We start from the raw sequence: 20,033 nt of genomic DNA on the forward strand, positions 1-20,033 counted from the left end.
CATAGCCTATGTGTAAATATATTAAAACAGAAATATGGTATTTGAAGTTGTTGGGGGCTTATTAGGTAGATAATGGAAACGTTAAAGACTTGAGATGGTTCAGAGAATAGAGTTGGGTAGTATAGTATTTTGTGACAGAACAAATCATGAAAAGTTCAAAGACCAAAACACAGTAGGACAAAGAGGGATGACTTGGCAACATATAGATAGATTTCCTTATAACTTTGTTGGCTATATATAAACCAATGGATTATGTTCTAAAGTGGAAAATTTCAATTTCATTAAATAATTTCCTTTTAGTGACATTTACCAATGTGGTTTGTTAATAAGGAAGTCATAAAGAAATTAAAAATATGCTGTTTATATGAAGCAAAAACACCTCTTTCCATTGTTACCCAATCTGTTACCCACCAGACAACGTTAGTGACTTTTAGTAAGGGAATTAATAAAATATGTTTTTTCCCTTTTATTCTCAGAGTTAGTATTTGTGTGTATTTCGTCTTGCGTCACCATTTGGCATGAAAAACCCAAAACCAATATTAAACTCTAGCTGTTACCAGTTTATGTTACATGCAACAGGACTAAGATCACCACATCATAAAACCCTTTATGCCTTGGAATCAAGGACTCTGATAACAAGCACATTCTAGCCCTGTTAATTAAAAGGACACTGAAAGTGAAGACCATGGAGCGGGAAAATTAGCCACCAGTAATTCTGCATTGCACGAAGAACTAGAGGAAAGAAACAAATATTTCTGGTGAGGCTAAAGCAGGAGAAATAGAAAAAAATTTAGAGATTCAGGGAATACCTAATGTACCTGCTATAGCAACACTGTAAAGTTATAAAGTCTTGCTCCATTAATTAAAGGGACAGTGTCCCCAATATTCCATTTTTACCTGTTGTTGTATTTAAATGGTTTACAAATAGTTCCTTTACATTTATTTTGTCTTGATATATTTAATTTTACCTGTTGTATCCCCACCTGAAAATATCAGTACTTAAAGGGACACTAAACCCTACATTTTTATTTCATGATTCAGATAGAGAATACAATTTTAAACAACTTTCCAATTTAGTTCTATTATCTAATTTTCTTCATTCTTTAGATATTCTTTGCTGAAGAAATAGCAATGCACATTATTGAGCCAATCACACGAGGCATCTATTTGCAGCTACCAATCAGCAGCTACTAAGCCTATCTAGATATGCTTTTCAGCAAAGGCTATCAAGAGAATAAAGCAAAATAGATAATAGAAGTAAATTAGAAAGTTGTTCTAAATCACAAAATAATTTTTTTTTGTTTCATGTCCTTTTAAGTATTCTCTATATTAAACCTGCAGAATAATTTACACTCCACAGTGGGATGTAGGAGATATTTATAATAAAATATTAATTTTCAATTCCACTTGATTGTGTGTAATCAGAGATAAGATAAGAAAGCCATTGTGTATAGAGAATAAAAAGACGTATGCTCTCCCTACAAGTTTGGAAAGGTTGTGATTTAAGTAGTAGCAAAAAAAAAAAAAAATAGAAGCTATTTCATATTTCATATACAAAAATGAACACAATAGAACAATTTCCCATATATTTTATACTCTGCAGTTGGTAAAACAAGTCATCTGTCCCTTTAAGGAAAGCACTGCCAGTCCTAAAACTGCAGCAATACTTGGTAGCATTTCTGATGTATAGCACAAAAAATAATATACAGTCTGGGTATGTATATATATATAAATAGTATATGGCCAAATGTTGCACTACAAACAAAACATAAAGAGCCAGATTACAAGTGGAGCTCTAAATATTGCTTTCATGAAAGCGATATTTGCGCTCCTCTGTGTAATACCAGCACATGCTAATGTGCACTGGTATTACAAGTTCTCAGCAGCTGGGAAGTATTGCACTCACCATTCAGAGACGGCATCAACTAACACCCCACTCCCGCCAACTTTAGCCCCAAAATACTGCATAGTGCAGTTATTTTATTAAAAAATATCTTTATTTTTAAATAAAATATGCTAGACAGTATTTTGGGGCGATTTATAAAATGAAACAAAGGTCTGATCTCTGGTTAATTTTATAAGTCCTAATTGCTACCGCAAGCTTGCGGTTGTGATAACCAGCCACTTGTAATGGCTGATTAATTATCACGCGCCTGCAAATGGGCCCGGTTGCGTGCGTGCGATAATTTAGTGCTCCACTTGTAATCTTACCCAAAGAGTACTAGCTGCCCATAAATAAATAGATAAATCAAAAAAACAAAAGGGATAAGAGTGCATCGCACAAACGTAAATGTATGTGGAGCAGGACTGAATTACAGGATTGGAACACCAATCCCTTCTTTTGCAAGAAAAAGATAGTCCCGCTAAGTAACCAGAAAGATGAGACCCCATAGGAAGTAGTGACAGTCTAAACAACCCATAAGAATTCACTCAGCAATATTTCCCATTAGCATATGTTGGGTCATAATCTCCTTTTTTTCTTTATTGTGGTGATAGTAATATCATTGATAGTAAACAAGTACAGATGAATGAATTATGTAGAAAAGGGAAATGGCAAGAGATTCAGTGGACAGATTTTATTTTTAGATTTTCATGTGAGTGGCATTGCTAGTTCTATATGTAGAATAACTAATAAGGACACATTTTATACACACATTTTTAATTTTACCAAGCAAAAAGACCAATCATTTATTTTCTGAACTTTTGTTTTATTGCACTCAGATTGGTTTTATTGTCTACATTGTCAATTAAGAGAAACAGAATAATATTTAACTTGCGCTACACAAAAATAAAAAGTAAAAAAATCCAGTGGAAAATATATACAAAATAGGCATTTGTAATAATCCACAGATAGGTCCAATCTATGCTGATAGTCCATTTAAAGGGCACTTTTACATACACACAAGAAAGCTGCTCAGCTGACAAACTTGGACATTCTTTATGCTAAATATGAAACAACAGATTTTGCTTAAACCAGCAATTTTGTATTTTACACTATGATCATTTATCAATGCCCAGAATATAATTTAAAGCAGTGATTCAAAACAAAGTGCTTCCATGCTGTATTGAATAACAAACAGTACAGTCAGTGTATAAATGTGCACCCTCTCCTTTAAAGAACAGATAAAATGCAACATTTTGACATGGTTATCTATAGATACTGGATAAATATACAGTATTACCATTAGCTGAGAAACTGAAAAAACAAACACATATTCAGACATTAACAAACATGAACTGTAATTCCAAGAGCTGATTTTTAAAGGTTGCTGCACAGTACCAGCAGAAATAAGTGCAGTATCCAGACTGCAATCAGAGGTGCATCCGGAACAGCAATCGTTAAGGTTCCTCTCAGCTTTACATGATTAGATACACACAGTTATAGATAGCAGCGCATTAAATATACTTTGTAGACATGTACACAGCTTTATAATATATAATCTGCTGAATAACCATTTTTAAACTACAAGTCACACAAGTTTTTCAAAAATAAAATAACAAAATAGTGGTTTTGATCTGTAGATTCAAATGACCCAGGAGACACTTTCCAGTAAGTCGTCCTATCTATCTTTGTCTTCTTGATAGGTGCCTACGGAATACCTAACATCATGGGAGGATTTACTGGAGAGGCACAGAACAGCAAAGCGATCAGATACTGTCTGATTAAATGTTTCATTGCCTTTATTCTAGTGCAGTGTCACTCCGAGCCGTGCTTTATTAATTCATGCCCTTTACCACATGGATACACGACTCCATTTCATGCCCCATTAGTCATTATAAGGCATAAGGAGAACACTGCTTCAAAATTTAAATTCACAGATAGATAGATAGATAGATAGATAGTAACACGTATAGAATTAGATGAGTAATCAGTCTTAAAGGGATATTAAACAGTGCTCCTTTGGCAAAAACAAATATGTTAAAGCAAAGTAAATATAAAAATAAAGAAATTGTGTAACAAAAACAGCAAATAAGCTTTTCTTGCAAAAATTAGCACTTAGAAATTCTCAGTTTAGCTCCACCCCCAGTGTTTTAAGAGCAGAGGATTTTCCAAACCTAAGTTTTAATTCTGTCAGTTCTGGGCATCAGCATCTGACTCCCTGTTATCTAGTCTATTCACTAACCTAGAAGTTTTTTGACACCAGGCTAAAATAGACATTCCTGCAAAGGCCTCCTCCTTCATCTAGGGCTGTGACAGGAAGCACAAATGTAGTGTAAAAAAAATTAAATAAAAAGGTAAAATCCATTGAAATAGATAAATAATACATATTGCAATGATTTCTATTACCTATAGACATCTGCTTAGTGCTTTTTTAGACTGTTTAACATCCCTTTAAACACTTAGCTAACCCGTAATTTTTGTTTAGTTGGAAACAAACCCAAGCACATATAATCTAAAATTCATAAGCATGAGCAGGGGGTGGAACAGAAGTGTCCAGGCACATTATAATAGAGACTCCTGCTTCAATAAGCCCTGTGTTCAATGAATGACTAGTTTGCAGGGACCAAGTATATAGTCTGTGTCCGTGTGTAGACATTTATAGGTGTGCATGCACCTACACACACTCATCTGGTTGTGAGCTCTAAGTAATTTGGAATTTACCTAGCATAATGTGAGCTGCTGGTGCAATGCTGAATACGGCGAGCGTATTGCTCGCCGTATTCAGCAAGGTCTGGCAGACCTGATCCGTAGTGTCGGATCAGGTCCGTCAGACCTTGATAACTAGAGGCCTATGTATTGGTTCTGGGGGTCTGATATGCACTATAGTTTGAAATTGCAGGTGCATATAGGGAGCAGATATTTAGTTTGGGATCTTTTTCTAGTGATGGCTGGTAACTACAAGTAATGTTTATATCAGATTGCAGCTATAGTTTGCATTAAAATGATCTTTTAAAATAAGTAACCTTGCTTTATGACGTCACCAGATATATTTCACAGTATTATTCAAGGCTCCTTGCATTTGGCAACCCTGGTATGAAAAATATTGTATAAACAAATAAATATATGGGGCTAATTTTTGCATTTTTTTGTTATAAACTACTAATGTAACAAATTGTACATTATGATACCAAACTCATCCACATAACATGACAAACCAGTAGACAATGAACCATGACACTTAAGGATATAAACAAATTCCAGCAAGAAGCAGAACTAAGCCACAAGACCAGATAAAGTATCTCAACAAAGGTCATGTGTTCAAAAATCTATGAAAACATTCTCATTTTGATATTTATTCCTATTAAATTTTAAGTTTTTATTTAGAAGATAAACTGTTTACCTAGAAGAATGGAAAAAAAGTTTATTTTCTGCATCCTTTGTGTACATCCCAGTTTAATGTATATAGTTTACATACTGGCAAACACAGAACTGAATACTCTGTATTGATAGCCAACTGGAAAAAATCTGTATAAAAACCCCTCAAACATTTGACATACATCTACCTAAACCTGATTTTCTTTATTCCAAAATTAAGATATGCAGACAGCAGTAGTGATTTTAGATTTTTTAAATTAAATAAATAATTCTCTTGATTATAGAAACTATATGTTTATATGTCTAGAGCTTTGATATTCTTTCCTACAAAATTAGTGTGTGTGTGTGTGTGGGGGGGTGGGGGTTGTTTTGGTTTTATACTTCAGCTCAACGAATACTGGAAAATGTTTTATTTACTAATTGTAACTGGGAATATTAAACTGGGATAAAGATAATAATAAAATACTTTCCGCCTTCCTGTTACATAGTTTCTTTTTTAATGAGAATAATGATGACACAAAATTTGTGAAATAGTTAACAAGTAACCTGTCTCTGTGACAGAGGAAGCGATCAGTTTATCTCATTGAGCAGATATGGAAGTGAAATAACATGGAACAATCAGTCTTACTAGATACTGGAATTATAAAACAATTGCATTTTTTGTGTGTAGATGAGGTATAAAATTGAGGCACACACAGGGATCGGCTGGTCACTGCTGTCATCTTTTTTTACTATAGGCCATTACAGCCAATCACAAGATGTTTCAGCTGAAATGGTTTTCTGGATGAAAGGGCAATGCAACTGTAATAAAATAAGTGGGCAGAATTAGGCACATTTTTTTTTTCTTAAAGATCAAATGGATTGAAACAAAAAATTAAAAAACGATTTGTTGACAACTATGAAAACCTAGTACAGGTGGCAAAAGTATTTGTAAGGTTTAAATTATAAGCAAATATACCTCATGGGAATCTGCAAATATTTTTCTGAGGTGGGGAAGGGAATAAATAACAACGGTCCAGATTACAAGTTGAGTAGTATTAAACGCTCCTGCTCCCGCGCTAACTCTACCAGAAGTAAGCTTTCTTTCATGTAATTAGCAAGAGTCCATGAGCTAGTGACGTATGGGATATACATTCCTACCAGGAGGGGCAAAGTTTCCCAAACCTCAAAATGCCTATAAATACACCCCTCACCACACCCACAAATCAGTTTTACAAACTTTGCCTCCCATGGAGGTGGTGAAGTAAGTTTGTGCTATCTTCTTCGTTGATATGCTCTCCGCAGCAGGTTGGAGCCCGGTTTTCCTCTCAGCGTGCAGTGAATGTCAGAGGGATGTGAAGAGTGTATTGCCTATTTGAATTCAATGATCTCCTTCTACGGGGTCTATTTCATAGGTTCTCTGTTATCTGTCGTAGAGATTCATCTCTTACCTCCCTTTTCAGATCGACGATATACTCTTATATATAAACCATTACCTCTACTGATTCTCGTTTCAGTACTGGTTTGGCTTTCTACTACATGTAGATGAGTGTCCTGGGGTAAGTAAGTCTTATTTTTGTGACACTCTAAGCTATGGTTGGGCACTTTTATATAAAGTTCTAAATATTTGTGTTTAAACATTTATTTGCCTTGATTCAGGATGTTCAATATTCCTTATTTCAGACAGTCAGTTTCATTATTTGGGATAATGCATTTGAATAATCATTTTTTTCTTACATTAAAATTTGACTTTTTTCCCTGTGGGCTGTTAGGCTTGCGGGGGCTGAAAATGCTTCATTTTATTGCGTCTTTTTTGGAGCTACCGGATGTGGCATCATTTTTGGTGCTAAAAGCATTTAGGCGCCAAATAATGTGGGCGTCTTTTTTGGCGCTAAAAAATATGGGCGTCATTATTGTCTCCACATTATTTAAGTCTCATTGTTTATTTGCTTCTGGTTGCTAGAAGCTTGTTCACTGGCATTTTTTCCCATTCCTGAAACTGTCATTTAAGGAATTTGATCAATTTTGCTTTATATGTTGTTTTTTCTATTACATATTGCAAGATGTCTCAGATTGACCCTGAATCAGAAGATACTTCTGGAAAATCGCTGCCTGATGATCTACCAAAGTTAAGTGTATTTGCTGTAAACTTGTGGTATCTGTTCCTCCAGCTGTTGTTTGTAATGAATGTCATGACAAACTTGTTAATGCAGATAATATTTCCTTTAGTAATGTTACATTACCTGTTGCTGTTCCATCAACATCTAATACTCAGAGTGTTCCTGTTAACATAAGAGATTTTGTTTCTAAATCCATTAAGAAGGCTATGTCTGTTATTCCTCCTTCTAGTAAACGTAAAAGGTCTTTTAAAACTTCTCATTTTTCAGATGAATTTTTAAATGAACATCATCATTCTGATTATGTTTCCTCTGGTTCAGAGGATTCAGTTTCAGAGGTTGATGCTGATAAATCTTCATATTTATTCAAAATGGAATTTATTCGTTCTTTACTTAAAGAAGTCTTAATTGCATTAAGATAGATAGAGGAATCTGGTCCTCTTGATACTAAATCTAAACGTTTAAATAAGGTTTTTAAATCTCCTGTAGTTATTCCAGAAGTTTTTCCTGTCCCTGATGCTATTTCTGAAGTAATTTCCAGGGAATGGAATAATTTGGGTAATTCATTCACTCCTTCTAAACGTTTTAAGCAATTATATCCTGTGCCATCTGACAGATTAGAGTTTTGGGACAAAATCCCTAAGGTTGATGGGGCTATCTCGACTCTTGCTAAACGTACTACTATTCCTACGGCAGATGGTACTTCCTTTAAGGATCCTTTAGATAGGAAAATTGAATCCTTTCTAAGAAAAGCTTACTTATGTTCAGGTAATCTTCTTAGACCTGCTATATCTTTAGTGGATGTTGCTGCAGCTTCAACTTTTTGTTTGGAAGCTTTAGCGCAACAAGTAACAGATCATAATTCTCATAGCATTGTTAATCTTCTTCAACATGCCAATAATTTTATTTGTGATGCCATCTTTGATATCATTAGGGTTGATGTCAGGTATATGTCTCTAGCTATTTTAGCTAGAAGAGCTTTATGGCTTAAAACTTGGAATGCTGATATGTCTTCTAAGTCAACTTTGCTTTCCCTTTCTTTCCAGGGTAATAAATTATTTGGTTCACAGTTGGATTCTATTATTTCAACTGTTACTGGGGGGAAAGGAACTTTTTTACCACAGGATAAAAAATCTAAAGGTAAATTTAGGTCTACTAATCGTTTTCGTTCCTTTCGTCACAATAAGGAACAAAAGCCTGATCCTTCCCCTACAGGAGCAGTATCAGTTTGGAAACCATCTCCAGTCTGGAATAAATCCAAGCCTTTTAGAAAGCCAAAGCCAGCTCCCAAGTCAACATGAAGGTGCGGCCCTCATTCCAGCTCAGCTGGTAGGGGGCAGATTACGGTTTTTCAAAGAAATTTGGATCAATTCGATTCACAATCTTTGGATTCAGAACATTGTTTCACAAGGGTACAGAATAGGCTTCAAGATAAGGCCTCCTGCAAGAAAAAATTTTCTTTCCCGTGTCCCAGTAAATCCAGTGAAGGCTCAAGCATTTCTGAAATGTGTTTCAGATCTAGAGTTGGCTGGAGTAATTATGCCAGTTCCAGTTCTGGAACAGGGGCTGGGGTTTTACTCAAATCTTTTCATTGTACCAAAGAAGGAGAATTCCTTCAGACCAGTTCTGGATTTAAAAATATTGAATCATTATGTAAGGATACCAACATTCAAAATGGTAACTATAAGGACTATTCTGCCTTTTGTTCAGCAAGGGCATTATATGTCCACAATAGATTTACAGGATGCATATCTGCATATTCCGATTCATCCAGATCACTATCAGTTTCTGAGATTCTCTTTCCTAGACAAGCATTACCAATTTGTGGCTCTGCCGTTTGGCCTAGCAACAGCTCCAAGGATTTTTACAAAGGTTCTCTGTGCCCTTCTCTCTGTAATCAGAGAACAGGGTATTGTGGTATTTCCTTATTTGGACGATATCATGGTACTTGCTCAGTCTTCACATTTAGCAGAATCTCATACGAATCGACTTGTATTGTTTCTTCGAGAACATGGTTGGAGGATCAATTTACCAAAAAGTTCATTGATTCCTCAGACAAGGGTAACCTTTTTAGGTTTCCAGATAGATTCAGTGTCCATGACTCTGTCTCTGACAGACAAGCTTGTCGAAACCTTCAGTCTCAATCATTCCCTTCGGTAGCCTTATGCATGAAAATTCTAGGTCTTATGACTGCTGCATCGGACGCGATCCCCTTTGCTCGTTTTCACATGTGACCTCTTCAGCTCTGTATGCTGAACCAGTGGTGCAGGGATTATACAAAGATATCTCAATTAATATCTTTAAAACCGATTGTACGACACTCTCTGACGTGGTGGACAGACCACCATCGTTTAGTTCAGGGGGCTTCTTTTGTTCTTCCGACCTGGACTGTGATTTCAACAGATGCAAGTCTTACAGGTTGGGGAGCTGTTTGGGGGTCTCTGACAGCACAAGGGGTTTGGGATTCTCAGGAGGTGAGATTACCAATCAACATTTTGGAACTCCGTGCAATTTTCAGAGCTCTTCAGTCATGGCCTCTTCTAAAGAGAGAGTCGTTCATTTGTTTTCAGACAGACAATGTCACAACAGTGGCATATGTCAATCATCAAGGAGGGACTCACAGTCCTCTGGCTATGAAAGAAGTATCTCGAATACTGGTATGGGCGGAATCCAGCTCCTGTCTAATTTCTGCGGTTCATATCCCAGGTATAGACAATTGGGAAGCGGATTATCTCAGTCGCCAAACGTTACATCCGGGCGAATGGTCTCTTCACCCAGAGGTATTTCATCAGATTGTTCAAATGTGGGGACTTCCAGAAATAGATCTGATGGCTTCTCATCTAAACAAGAAGCTTCCCAGGTATCTGTCCAGATCCAGGGATCCTCAAGCGGAGGCAGTGGATGCATTGTCACTTCCTTGGAAGTATCATCCTGCCTATATCTTTCCGCCTCTAGTTCTTCTTCCAAGAGTGATTTCCAAGATTCTAAAGGAGTGCTCGTTTGTTCTGCTGGTGGCTCCAGCATGGCCTCACAGGTTTTGGTACGTGGATCTTGTCCGGATGGCCACTTGCCAACCATGGACTCTTCCGTTAAGACCAGACCTTCTATCGCAAGGTCCTTTTTTCCCATCAGGATCTCAAATCCTTAAATTTGAAGGTATGGAGATTGAACGCTTGATTCTCAGTCATAGAGGTTTCTCTGACTCTGTGATTAATACTATGTTACAGGCTCGTAAAACTGTATCTAGGAAGATATATTATCGAGTCTGGAAGATTTACATTTCTTGGTGTTTTTCTCATCTTTTTTCTTGGCATTCTTTTAGAATTCCTAGAATTTTACAGTTTCTTCAGGATGGTTTGGATAAAGGTTTGTCTGCAAGTTCCTTGAAAGGACAAATCTCTGCTCTTTCTGTTATTTTTCACAGAAAGATTGCTAGTCTTCCTGATATTCATTGTTTTGTACAACCTGTTATTAAGTCAATTTCTCCTCCTTGGAGTTTGAATTTGGTTCTGGGGGCTCTTCAAGCTCCTCCATTTGAACCTATGCATTCGCTGGACATTAAATTACTTTCTTGGAAAGTTTTGTTTCTTTTGGCCATCTCTTCTGCTAGAAGAGTTTCTGAATTATCTGCTCTTTCTTGTGAGTCTCCTTTTCTGATTTTTTATCAGGATAAGGCGGTGTTGCGAACTTCTTTTAAATTTTTACCTAAGGTTGTGAATTCTAACAACATTAGTAGAGAAATTGTGGTTCCTTCATTGTGTCCTAATCCTAAGAATTCTAAGGAAAAGTCGTTGCATTCTTTGGATGTAATTAGAGCTTTGAAATATTATGTTGAAGCTACTAAGGATTTCCGAAAGACTTCTAGTCTATTTGTTATCTTTTCTGGTTCTAGGAAAGGTCAGAAGGCTTCTGCCATTTCTTTGGCATCTTGGTTAAAATCTTTGATTCATCATGCTTATGTCGAGTCGGGTAAAACTCCGCCTCAAAGGATTACAGCTCATTCTACTAGGTCAGTTTCTACTTCCTGGGCGTTTAGGAATGAAGCTTCGGTTGATCAGATTTGCAAAGCAGCCACTTGGTCTTCTTTGCATACTTTTACTAAATTCTACCATTTTGATGTGTTTTCTTCTTCTGAAGCAGTTTTTGGTAGAAAAGTACTTCAGGCAGCTGTTTCAGTTTGATTCTTCTGCCTATAATTTCAGTTTTTTTCATTGTAAGATTTAAACTTTATTTTGTGTGTGGATTTTTTTCAGCGGAATTGGCTGTCTCTAGCTCATGGACTCTTGCTAATTACATGAAAGAAAACATAATGTAAGAACTTACCTGATAAATTCATTTCTTTCATATTAGCAAGAGTCCATGAGGCCCACCCTTTTTTGTGGTGGTTATGATTTTTTTTGTATAAAGCACAATTATTCCAATTCCTTATTTTTTATGCTTTCGCACTTTTTTCTTATCACCCCACTTCTTGGCTATACGTTAAACTGATTTGTGGGTGTGGTGAGGGGTGTATTTCTAGGCATTTTGAGGTTTGGGAAACTTTGCCCCTCCTGGTAGGAATGTATATCCCATACGTCACTAGCTCATGGACTCTTGCTAATATGAAAGAAATGAATTTATCAGGTAAGTTCTTACATAAATTATGTTTTTTGTGTGCGCCGGGTAGCGCTCGTATTACAAATTGAAAGAAAAAAGTACTGGAGGAGCAGACTGCAGCATCATGTGTACTGGAGGAGCAGACTACAGCATTATGTCTACTGGAGGAGCAAACTGCAGCATTATGTCTACTGGAGGAGCAAACTGCAGCATTATGTCTACTGGAGGAGCAGACTGCAGCATCATGTGTACTGGAGGAGCAGATGGCAGCATCATGTGTACTGGAGGAGCAGATTGCATCATTATGTCTACTGGAGGAGCAGACTGCAGCATCATATGTACTGCAGGAGCAGACTGCAGCATTATATCTACTGGAGGAGCAGACTGCAGCATTATGTCTACTGGAGGAGCAGACTGCAGCATTATGTCTACTGGAGGAGCAGACTGCAGCATTATGTCTACTGGAGGAGCAGACTACAGCATTATGTCTACTGGAGGAGCAGACTGCAGAATTATGTCTACTGGAGGAGCAGACTGCAGCATTATGTCTACTGGAGGAGCAGACTGCAGCATTATGTTTACTGGAGGAGCAGACTGCAGCATCATGTTTACTGGAGGAGCAGACTGCAGCATCATGTTTACTGGAGGAGCAGACTGCAGCATCATGTTTACTGGAGGAGCAGACTGCAGCATCATGTCTACTGGAGGAGCAGACTGCAGCATCACGTCTACTGGAGGAGCCGACTGCAGCATCATGTCTGCTGGAGGAGCAGACTCCAGCATCATGTCTGCTGGAGGAGCAGACTGCAGCATCATGTCTGCTGGAGGAGCAGACTGCAGCATCATGTCTGCTGGAGGAGCAGACTGCAGCATCATGTGTGCTGGAGGAGCAGACGGCAGCATCATGTGTGCTGGAGGAGCAGACGGCAGCATCATGTGTGCTGGAGGAGCAGACGGCAGCATCATGTGTACTGGAGGAGCAGACGGCAGCATTATGTGTACTGGAGGAGCAGACTGCAGCATTATATGTACTGGAGCAGCAGACGACAGTATCACATGTACTGGAGGAACAGACGGCAGCATTATGTGTACTGGAGCAGTAGACTGCAGTATCACTTGTACTCGAGGAGCAGACTGCAGCATTATGTGTACTGGAGGAGCAGACTGGACTGAAGATTAAATTCCTTTAACTTATTCTATGCAAAACCCATGCTTGTATCTAAAACAAACAAACATTGTTTTACAGTGATTGCTTGCTATTTTACTTCCATTTTCCATTAAAGGGACATTGTACACTCTATTTACCTTTGGATAAATCTTTTGTAGATGTTCCATTTATATAGCCCATCTGGGAGTGTTGATGTAACAATGTTTAGTTTTGCTTATTTTTTAATAACATTGTGCTGATTTTCAGACTCCTAACCAGGTCCCACAGTGTCAGATGTATACTGATATCTACAGACTACTGCTGGCTCCTGGTTTTGTAATCTGTCTTTTCAAATGCAGGGAGGGGTGAAGGGGGGAGTGTCTGCTGCTCTTGTTTTCCCAGCCCCTTTCAATGGGTGTCCCAGACTAACCTCATCAACAGTGCTAAACTGGGACCTTTTCATTAAGTTTTTAAAAGGTTTTATAATGGATGTTTATATTAGTATCTGTACATATTCTTCCCTTTAAATGGCCTGTATGGTCACAAATGGATCGTGATACAAAGTAATGTATCCTACAGGACTGAATGATTATTCATCTTACTCATATTCCTTAAGTTAAATAGCAATGTCATTAAATCGTAATACATTATCCAATGGATAACAGTACATACACTGCTCAGCAGAAATGCATTGTGGGAGTGCTCACAATTGCAGCCAGTTAGCAATGCAATACCCTAAGGTACCACTATGAAGAATTGGACAGAAGTCTACTTGTCTCTCACGCGGGATGTTGGATAAGAACTGGAGACAGTATGGTCTATGATGCTCCATGGTACAATATATTATAATCTGTGCAATTTAATCTAAAAATGTAGTTGAAGGTTCCATAATTGTAAATAAATTCAGCTTTAATGCTCCCTGAATGAAAAAAAAAATGCTTTTATGTCTACTGAGATCAATACAATGATTTTGTTGTACCCTTTTTGGGATGATTTTCCTGGCAAGAAAAATATAATTAATAAAATAAAAAAAACACTGATACAGAACATTCTCTTCTATGTGTTGTAGAACAAAAACACAGACAATATTTAAAACATGTTAACTGATTACTGGAGATACCGACATTAAATAATATGAAAAGGCTTTTATGCAAAATAGAAAACAATACTTTATACAGTAAGTGTGAATTTCTTCATTCTAAGGTTGAAATGACAAAAGAAGAACATGGTAATGCAGCTGTAAAAGAGAGAATAAATCAGTTAGTGCAGACATGCAAGGATAGTCATGAGCATTGTCACAGCAATAGAACACTATACATTCTATGGGAATTTATTTTACTGTGTGCTGATGATTGTGATTACAGAAGATCAGTTAAAGGGCAAGTCAACCCCAAAAATATTCTAACTTCTTTAGATAATGGGGCTGAGTTATCAATGTCTGTCCGACATGATACGCTGTAGCATATCATGTCCGACATACATCGCTGAATGCCGAAAGCATACACTGTCAGCATTTAACATTGCACAAGCGGTTCTGGTGAACGGCTTGTGCGATGCCGCCACTGCAGATTTGCAATCAATCAGCCCCTTTCAGGGGGTGTCAATCAACCCGATCGTATAGGATCGGGCGGATTGAGGCAACGGACCAGTTAAGGACCAGCAGTTTTAAGACTGCTGCTTCTTAACTGCTGTTTCCGGCGAGCCTGAAGGCTCACGAGGAAACAGGGGCATCAGGGACCATTCAGCCCTTGATAAATCGGTCCCAATGTATTTAATGATTAGAACTGCCAACTGTAGCCCAATAATGAAATAAATATAATTTGCAAGTAAAAAGACTTACTAGATCTCCTTCGGCCGTTTGGAAAGGGACGCTTCACCCCTCCTTTCCCTACGTCATCTTCAGCTTCCACTGAATAAATTTTATCTATCCTGCTCATTCCCGCGATTCGCACATGCGCCGTTTTCGTCAAGGGGGGCTTTTTCAGGTTGGAACAAAAAAAAAAAAAAACAACTATCAGTAGCATATCGGTTCCTATATGCAGCGGACCAGTGTTCGTTCCCTTCATCGGTCCCACAGCTGTTCCAGTGTTGTTATTGAAGCCAACTTCCGCCACATAGGAACCGCTATGCTACTGAGCGTTTTTGTTCCTACCTGAAAAAGCCCCCCCTTGAAGAAAACAGTGCATTGCGCATGCGTGGATCACAGGAACAAGCAGGATAGATAAAATTAATTCAATGGTAGCTGAGGATTAAGTAGGGAAAGGAGGGGTGAGGCGGCCATTTCAAAATGGCCGAAGGAGATGTAGTAAGTTGTTTTACTTGCAGACTATATTTACTGCATTACTGGCTACAGTTTGCAGTACTAATCGTTAAATACGTTATCTAAAGAAGTTAGAATATTTTTTGGGTTGCCCTTTAAGCAAGCTGACATTGAAAGAAGTATCACAACACAAATAGATTTTTGTGAAAGAACATGTCAAGTATAGTTCTGAAATATATATCTAAAAGTTTTAGAAAGCAGAATTAAAATAAGTATTTTTAGAAGCCTAAAGTCTTGCCTTAGACTAAGCTGCAAATAGCCTCCTGCACCTCTTTCTATATCTTAACAGTAAAAATGTTATTTTAAAATTTATATTGTTTCTGGTCACTTTGAACTGGCTGCCAAGCTCTGCCCACTGATGACCTCACTAACTGGGCTGCATTAAAGGCTTCACTAGTTACAAAAGACTCACTAATTGGATTCAACAGACTGTCAATGCTTTTCAGCAGAGAGCACAGATGCAGAACAGATTGTGATGTCATCACTGGGTGGAGCTTGGCAGCCATTTCAAAGTAACCAGAAACAATATTAATTTTTTAATAACGTTTTTACTTTTACTGCTGCATGAAATAGAAAGGAGCGCAGGAGGCTATTTGCAACTTAATCTAAAGTAAGACTTTAAAATGAGTTGTAGACTGTCCCTTTAAATGGACATGGTAGACTAGATTTTCCTTTGCATAAATGTTTTGTATATGATCCATTATATAGCCCACTGGGAGTGTTTTTGTAATAATTTATAGTTTTGCATATTTAAACACAAATGCCCTGATTACTCAGCGGGCCTTACTTATCCGGCTCTTTCCACAGTTCCCTCTCTGACTTCGCCTCTCTCTCTGTGATTTTGCAGGCAATAGTATTCAGTAAATCACAGGCATGGGACAGTGTAACATTTACCGCCTGCTGCGCAACACACCTCACCTGCACTTTTTATTCAAACTTTGTGTGCGCTCTCCCTGACAAAGGTGCGCAAGTGCTCACACACACTTAAGAGGTCCCACCTGCTAGGCCCCCCAGAGAGGCCAACTTCCAGGGCCAAGTCACAGTCACGACTGTTTCAAAAGTGGTAGTTCCCCAACTGGAATCAACAACCATAAATGTATATGTACTGTGATCTACTCAGTACAGGTATAGGTATTATTGGGTGGAAAACATATTTTAATAAGAAAGCATAAGGAAATAATGAACCCACAAATGTATCACATTGTTAGCAACCCCATTTCTGAGATCTAGAACCTCTTTTGTACCTCTCCCACAGTTCTAAGATCTAGAACCACTGCTGTATCTGAACCACAGTTCAAAGATCTAGAACCACTTGAGTATCTGATCCACAGTTCAAAGATCTAGAACCACCTCTGTATCTGACCCACAGTTCTAAGATCTGGAACCACTGCTGTATCTGACCCACAGTTCTAAGATCTGGAACCACTGCTGTATCTGACCCACAGTTCTAAGATCTGGAACCTCTGCTGTATCTGACCCACAGTTCAAAGATCTAGAACCACCTTTGTATCTGACCCTCAGTTCAAAGATCTGGAACCGCTGCTGTATCTCACCCACAGTTCAAAGATCTAGAACCCCTTGTATATCTGACCCACAGTTCTAATATCTAGAACCACGTCAGTATCTGTCTCACAGTTCTAAGATCAGGAACCACTGCTGTATCTGACCCACAGTTAAAAGATCTAGAATCACTCCTGTATCTGCCCCACAGTTCAAAGTTCTGGACCACTTCTGTATCTGACCCACAGTTATAAGATCTAGAACCACTCCTGTATCTGACCCCTAGTTCTAAGATATAGAATCACTTCTACATCTGACGCACAGTTGTAAGATCTAGAACCACTTCTGTAGCTGGCCCATCTCCCTTCCTATCTCTCTGACTCTTCTTTATCTAACATTTTCCTTTCTCTCTTTATTTATCTATCCCTGATATTTCTTCCTCCCTTCCTCCCCAATGATCTAAATATCTTAGCTTAGGAGACATGATCTAAAAAGTCTTGTAATTATGGTGAGGCCCCTCAAATAATTTTAGAAAAATAAATTTCACCTTGAGAGATGTTTATCTCTCCATGACTAGTTCTGGATGTGAAGGAGAGACTCATATGCAATATAAGGTCTTACAAAATCCCAAAGGTTTTGTGTGATTTCTCTCCATGACGGCAAGTGTTTGATCATTGGGCCCTTAATCATTAACTTTTCCCTAAAGAGAACCAAGTTATTAATGTACAGCATTTCACCTGACCTTACATGATAAGTTGCACAATATTTTCCAAGATTTCATACCAGTTTATATTATTAGAACATATTTATATGTATCCCAAGGGCTTTTAGACAAAAATTTATATTTACAAATATTTGCACCTAATATCTCAGTAAAGTAATACATTCATTTATTTTACACTAGTATTTTAAATATGACCACTAAATGTTTGCCTGGACATGTTTTACATCAAAATATATTTTACTCCCATTTTTTGTGGTTTGCTCAGTAATGAATGGAGAATTGGAGCTGCTGAATATACCACCTTGCTTTTTGCATACTGAGTAATTTGCAAGTTAATAAACATATGTACATGTGGTGATCTGGTAAAAAGCAAAGCACACAATGTATAAAGGAGAATCTGACTTCTGTGGAATTTAGCAAACATGAAAATGTAGTAACACTTTTTCAATATTTGCAGAACTATTTTATAAAGGAGATTGAAAACAATACTGTAGATATCTACTCTGGGGGGATTCTTTTAAAAATAAAAACCAATATTTATTTCTATATCAGGATTAGGAATTACTGATCTACCCTTGTAAATATGTATTTGTATTGAACATGGTGACCAAAGTAATTAAATATAGCAGATATGATGTATCATTTATATTTTACACATCTTATAATGTACTTAAAGCACCATTAAAATTCTATTTCATAACTCCTATTAAACCGCATTTGTGTAGTTTTGACTTCGCAGTTTGATGATATCTTATTTTTCAATGTATCCATCGTATCACAGAATTTATTGTAAAAAAAGAAAGAAAAGTAATAAGCTTTTCAACAGAAATATAATCTACCCTGTCCCATAATAAATATATTAATTTGTAGACATGTAAAAATGAGTACTGGGAAACACTTTTCTAATGATTACTATTCACAGATAAGAATTTTGATTTCAGGACTGATTGAGACGGACATGAAAGCTAATATTTACTTTGAATTCTTTTCAATAAAGAACTGTACAGAGCAAGAGTTAGGTTCATCATCTCTAGACTGTTCTTTATGAAACAACAATGCTAATTTATTTTTTAACACCAACAAGAGACAGATTAAACCACAGAACAGAAGCAGATGTATGGAAGTCTAGCTCTACAGGGAAAGCACAAAAAGAAAATAATAATAATGCATTTGGCAACTTACAATGAAATGATTGTTAAACAGTGTTTCTTGAAATAAAATGGGCACAAAGGCAACACCAGTTTGTTCTTTTGTAAGCAAGAGAGAAATAGAGAAAAGAGAGAGAGAGAAAGAAGAACCTTCAGTAAGATGTTCAGATTGCTCCATCAAATATCAACCAGCAGATTTTTGACAAATAAGCCTTATAGTGAGACAATTGACAGTATAAAAACAACTATAGTGGACATGACCAGTAAACTCATAAGACTCTGGACAGACAATTTTAACTATCAGTGCTATCAGTCACACAGTGCCAGACTGTGAATATTGTTCTTTGCTGCAGTGCTTAAAAATATTAACAACAGCCTCCTAGGCTTGTATGACAAAGGAGATTCCTCTCTTTATCTCAGACCGTAGAAAAGGTCTTGGAGGCTTCAGAATAAGTTCTACTGAGACAATCATTTTGCTGAATCCTCATTATTATTATTATTATTATTATTATTATAATAAAAGAGTTCTTAAAGGCTTGAAGTGGTGATGTGTCAAACTGATGTTTCCAACCCTGACCTGCTGAGGTAAGAGCTCGCACTGGAACTATATTGTGTGTTGGAATAGCCAAAGAGGGATGGGAGTTTAAAATAATCATTGCTTTGCCAGTGAGTGAGCATCACTTTTTTAGAAAGAGAATTAGACCTGGTGGCTGTAGCACAGTTGAACTCGTTGCTTTGGTAACTTGGGCTCTGCAATGGGGCTAGAGGTGTGAACTCAGAAGCCTGGTCCCGAGACTGCCTGGAAGCATTCTGTGAAGAGACAAAAATAATCAGTATCTTACAATAACCTGAGTAGCACAAACATGAGCCACCCGTTGTTATAACGAACAAGGTAACAGGTGAAATCATTCAGTCGGCAACAGAACCATTTGATCTGCTTAACCAATATGGATAGTAAAATGCACTAGATGTATTTGCACTAGTGCTGCACCATTAAAAACTGTCTGTCTTATAGAAAGCTACTTAAAGAGAGCCCTCTTCCACATGTACAGGAATTACTGAGTATTCAAAGAGAAAACAAATATTGAAGGTCTTATTTTGCAATTACATTACAAAAACAGCTATATGCATCCAACTGAACTTTTTTAGTAATGCAAAACAATCTCCTAAAGCCAGTGCACCACTCTGGAAATGTTTGGCTACTAAAAACAGAAGCTGCTACACTTGCTAAGACTTCTGTATAAG

General features: G+C 37.4%; 1 protein-coding gene across 1 annotated transcript in view; it reads right to left on the reverse strand.

Annotated features, from left to right (window-relative positions):
- Window positions 1-2,687: 2,687 nt before the first annotated feature.
- The window catches only part of ATP11A (ATPase phospholipid transporting 11A), a 413,089-nt gene continuing 395,743 nt past the window's right edge, over window positions 2,688-20,033 (reverse strand). The window contains exon 29 of the mRNA XM_053707775.1: window positions 2,688-19,598. Coding sequence (XP_053563750.1) covers window positions 19,341-19,598 — 258 coding nt within the window. The 3' untranslated portion in view covers window positions 2,688-19,340. The remainder of the gene's footprint in view (window positions 19,599-20,033) is intronic.

Source organism: Bombina bombina, chromosome 3, assembly GCF_027579735.1.
Source record: "Bombina bombina isolate aBomBom1 chromosome 3, aBomBom1.pri, whole genome shotgun sequence".
Classification (NCBI taxonomy): domain Eukaryota; kingdom Metazoa; phylum Chordata; class Amphibia; order Anura; family Bombinatoridae; genus Bombina; species Bombina bombina.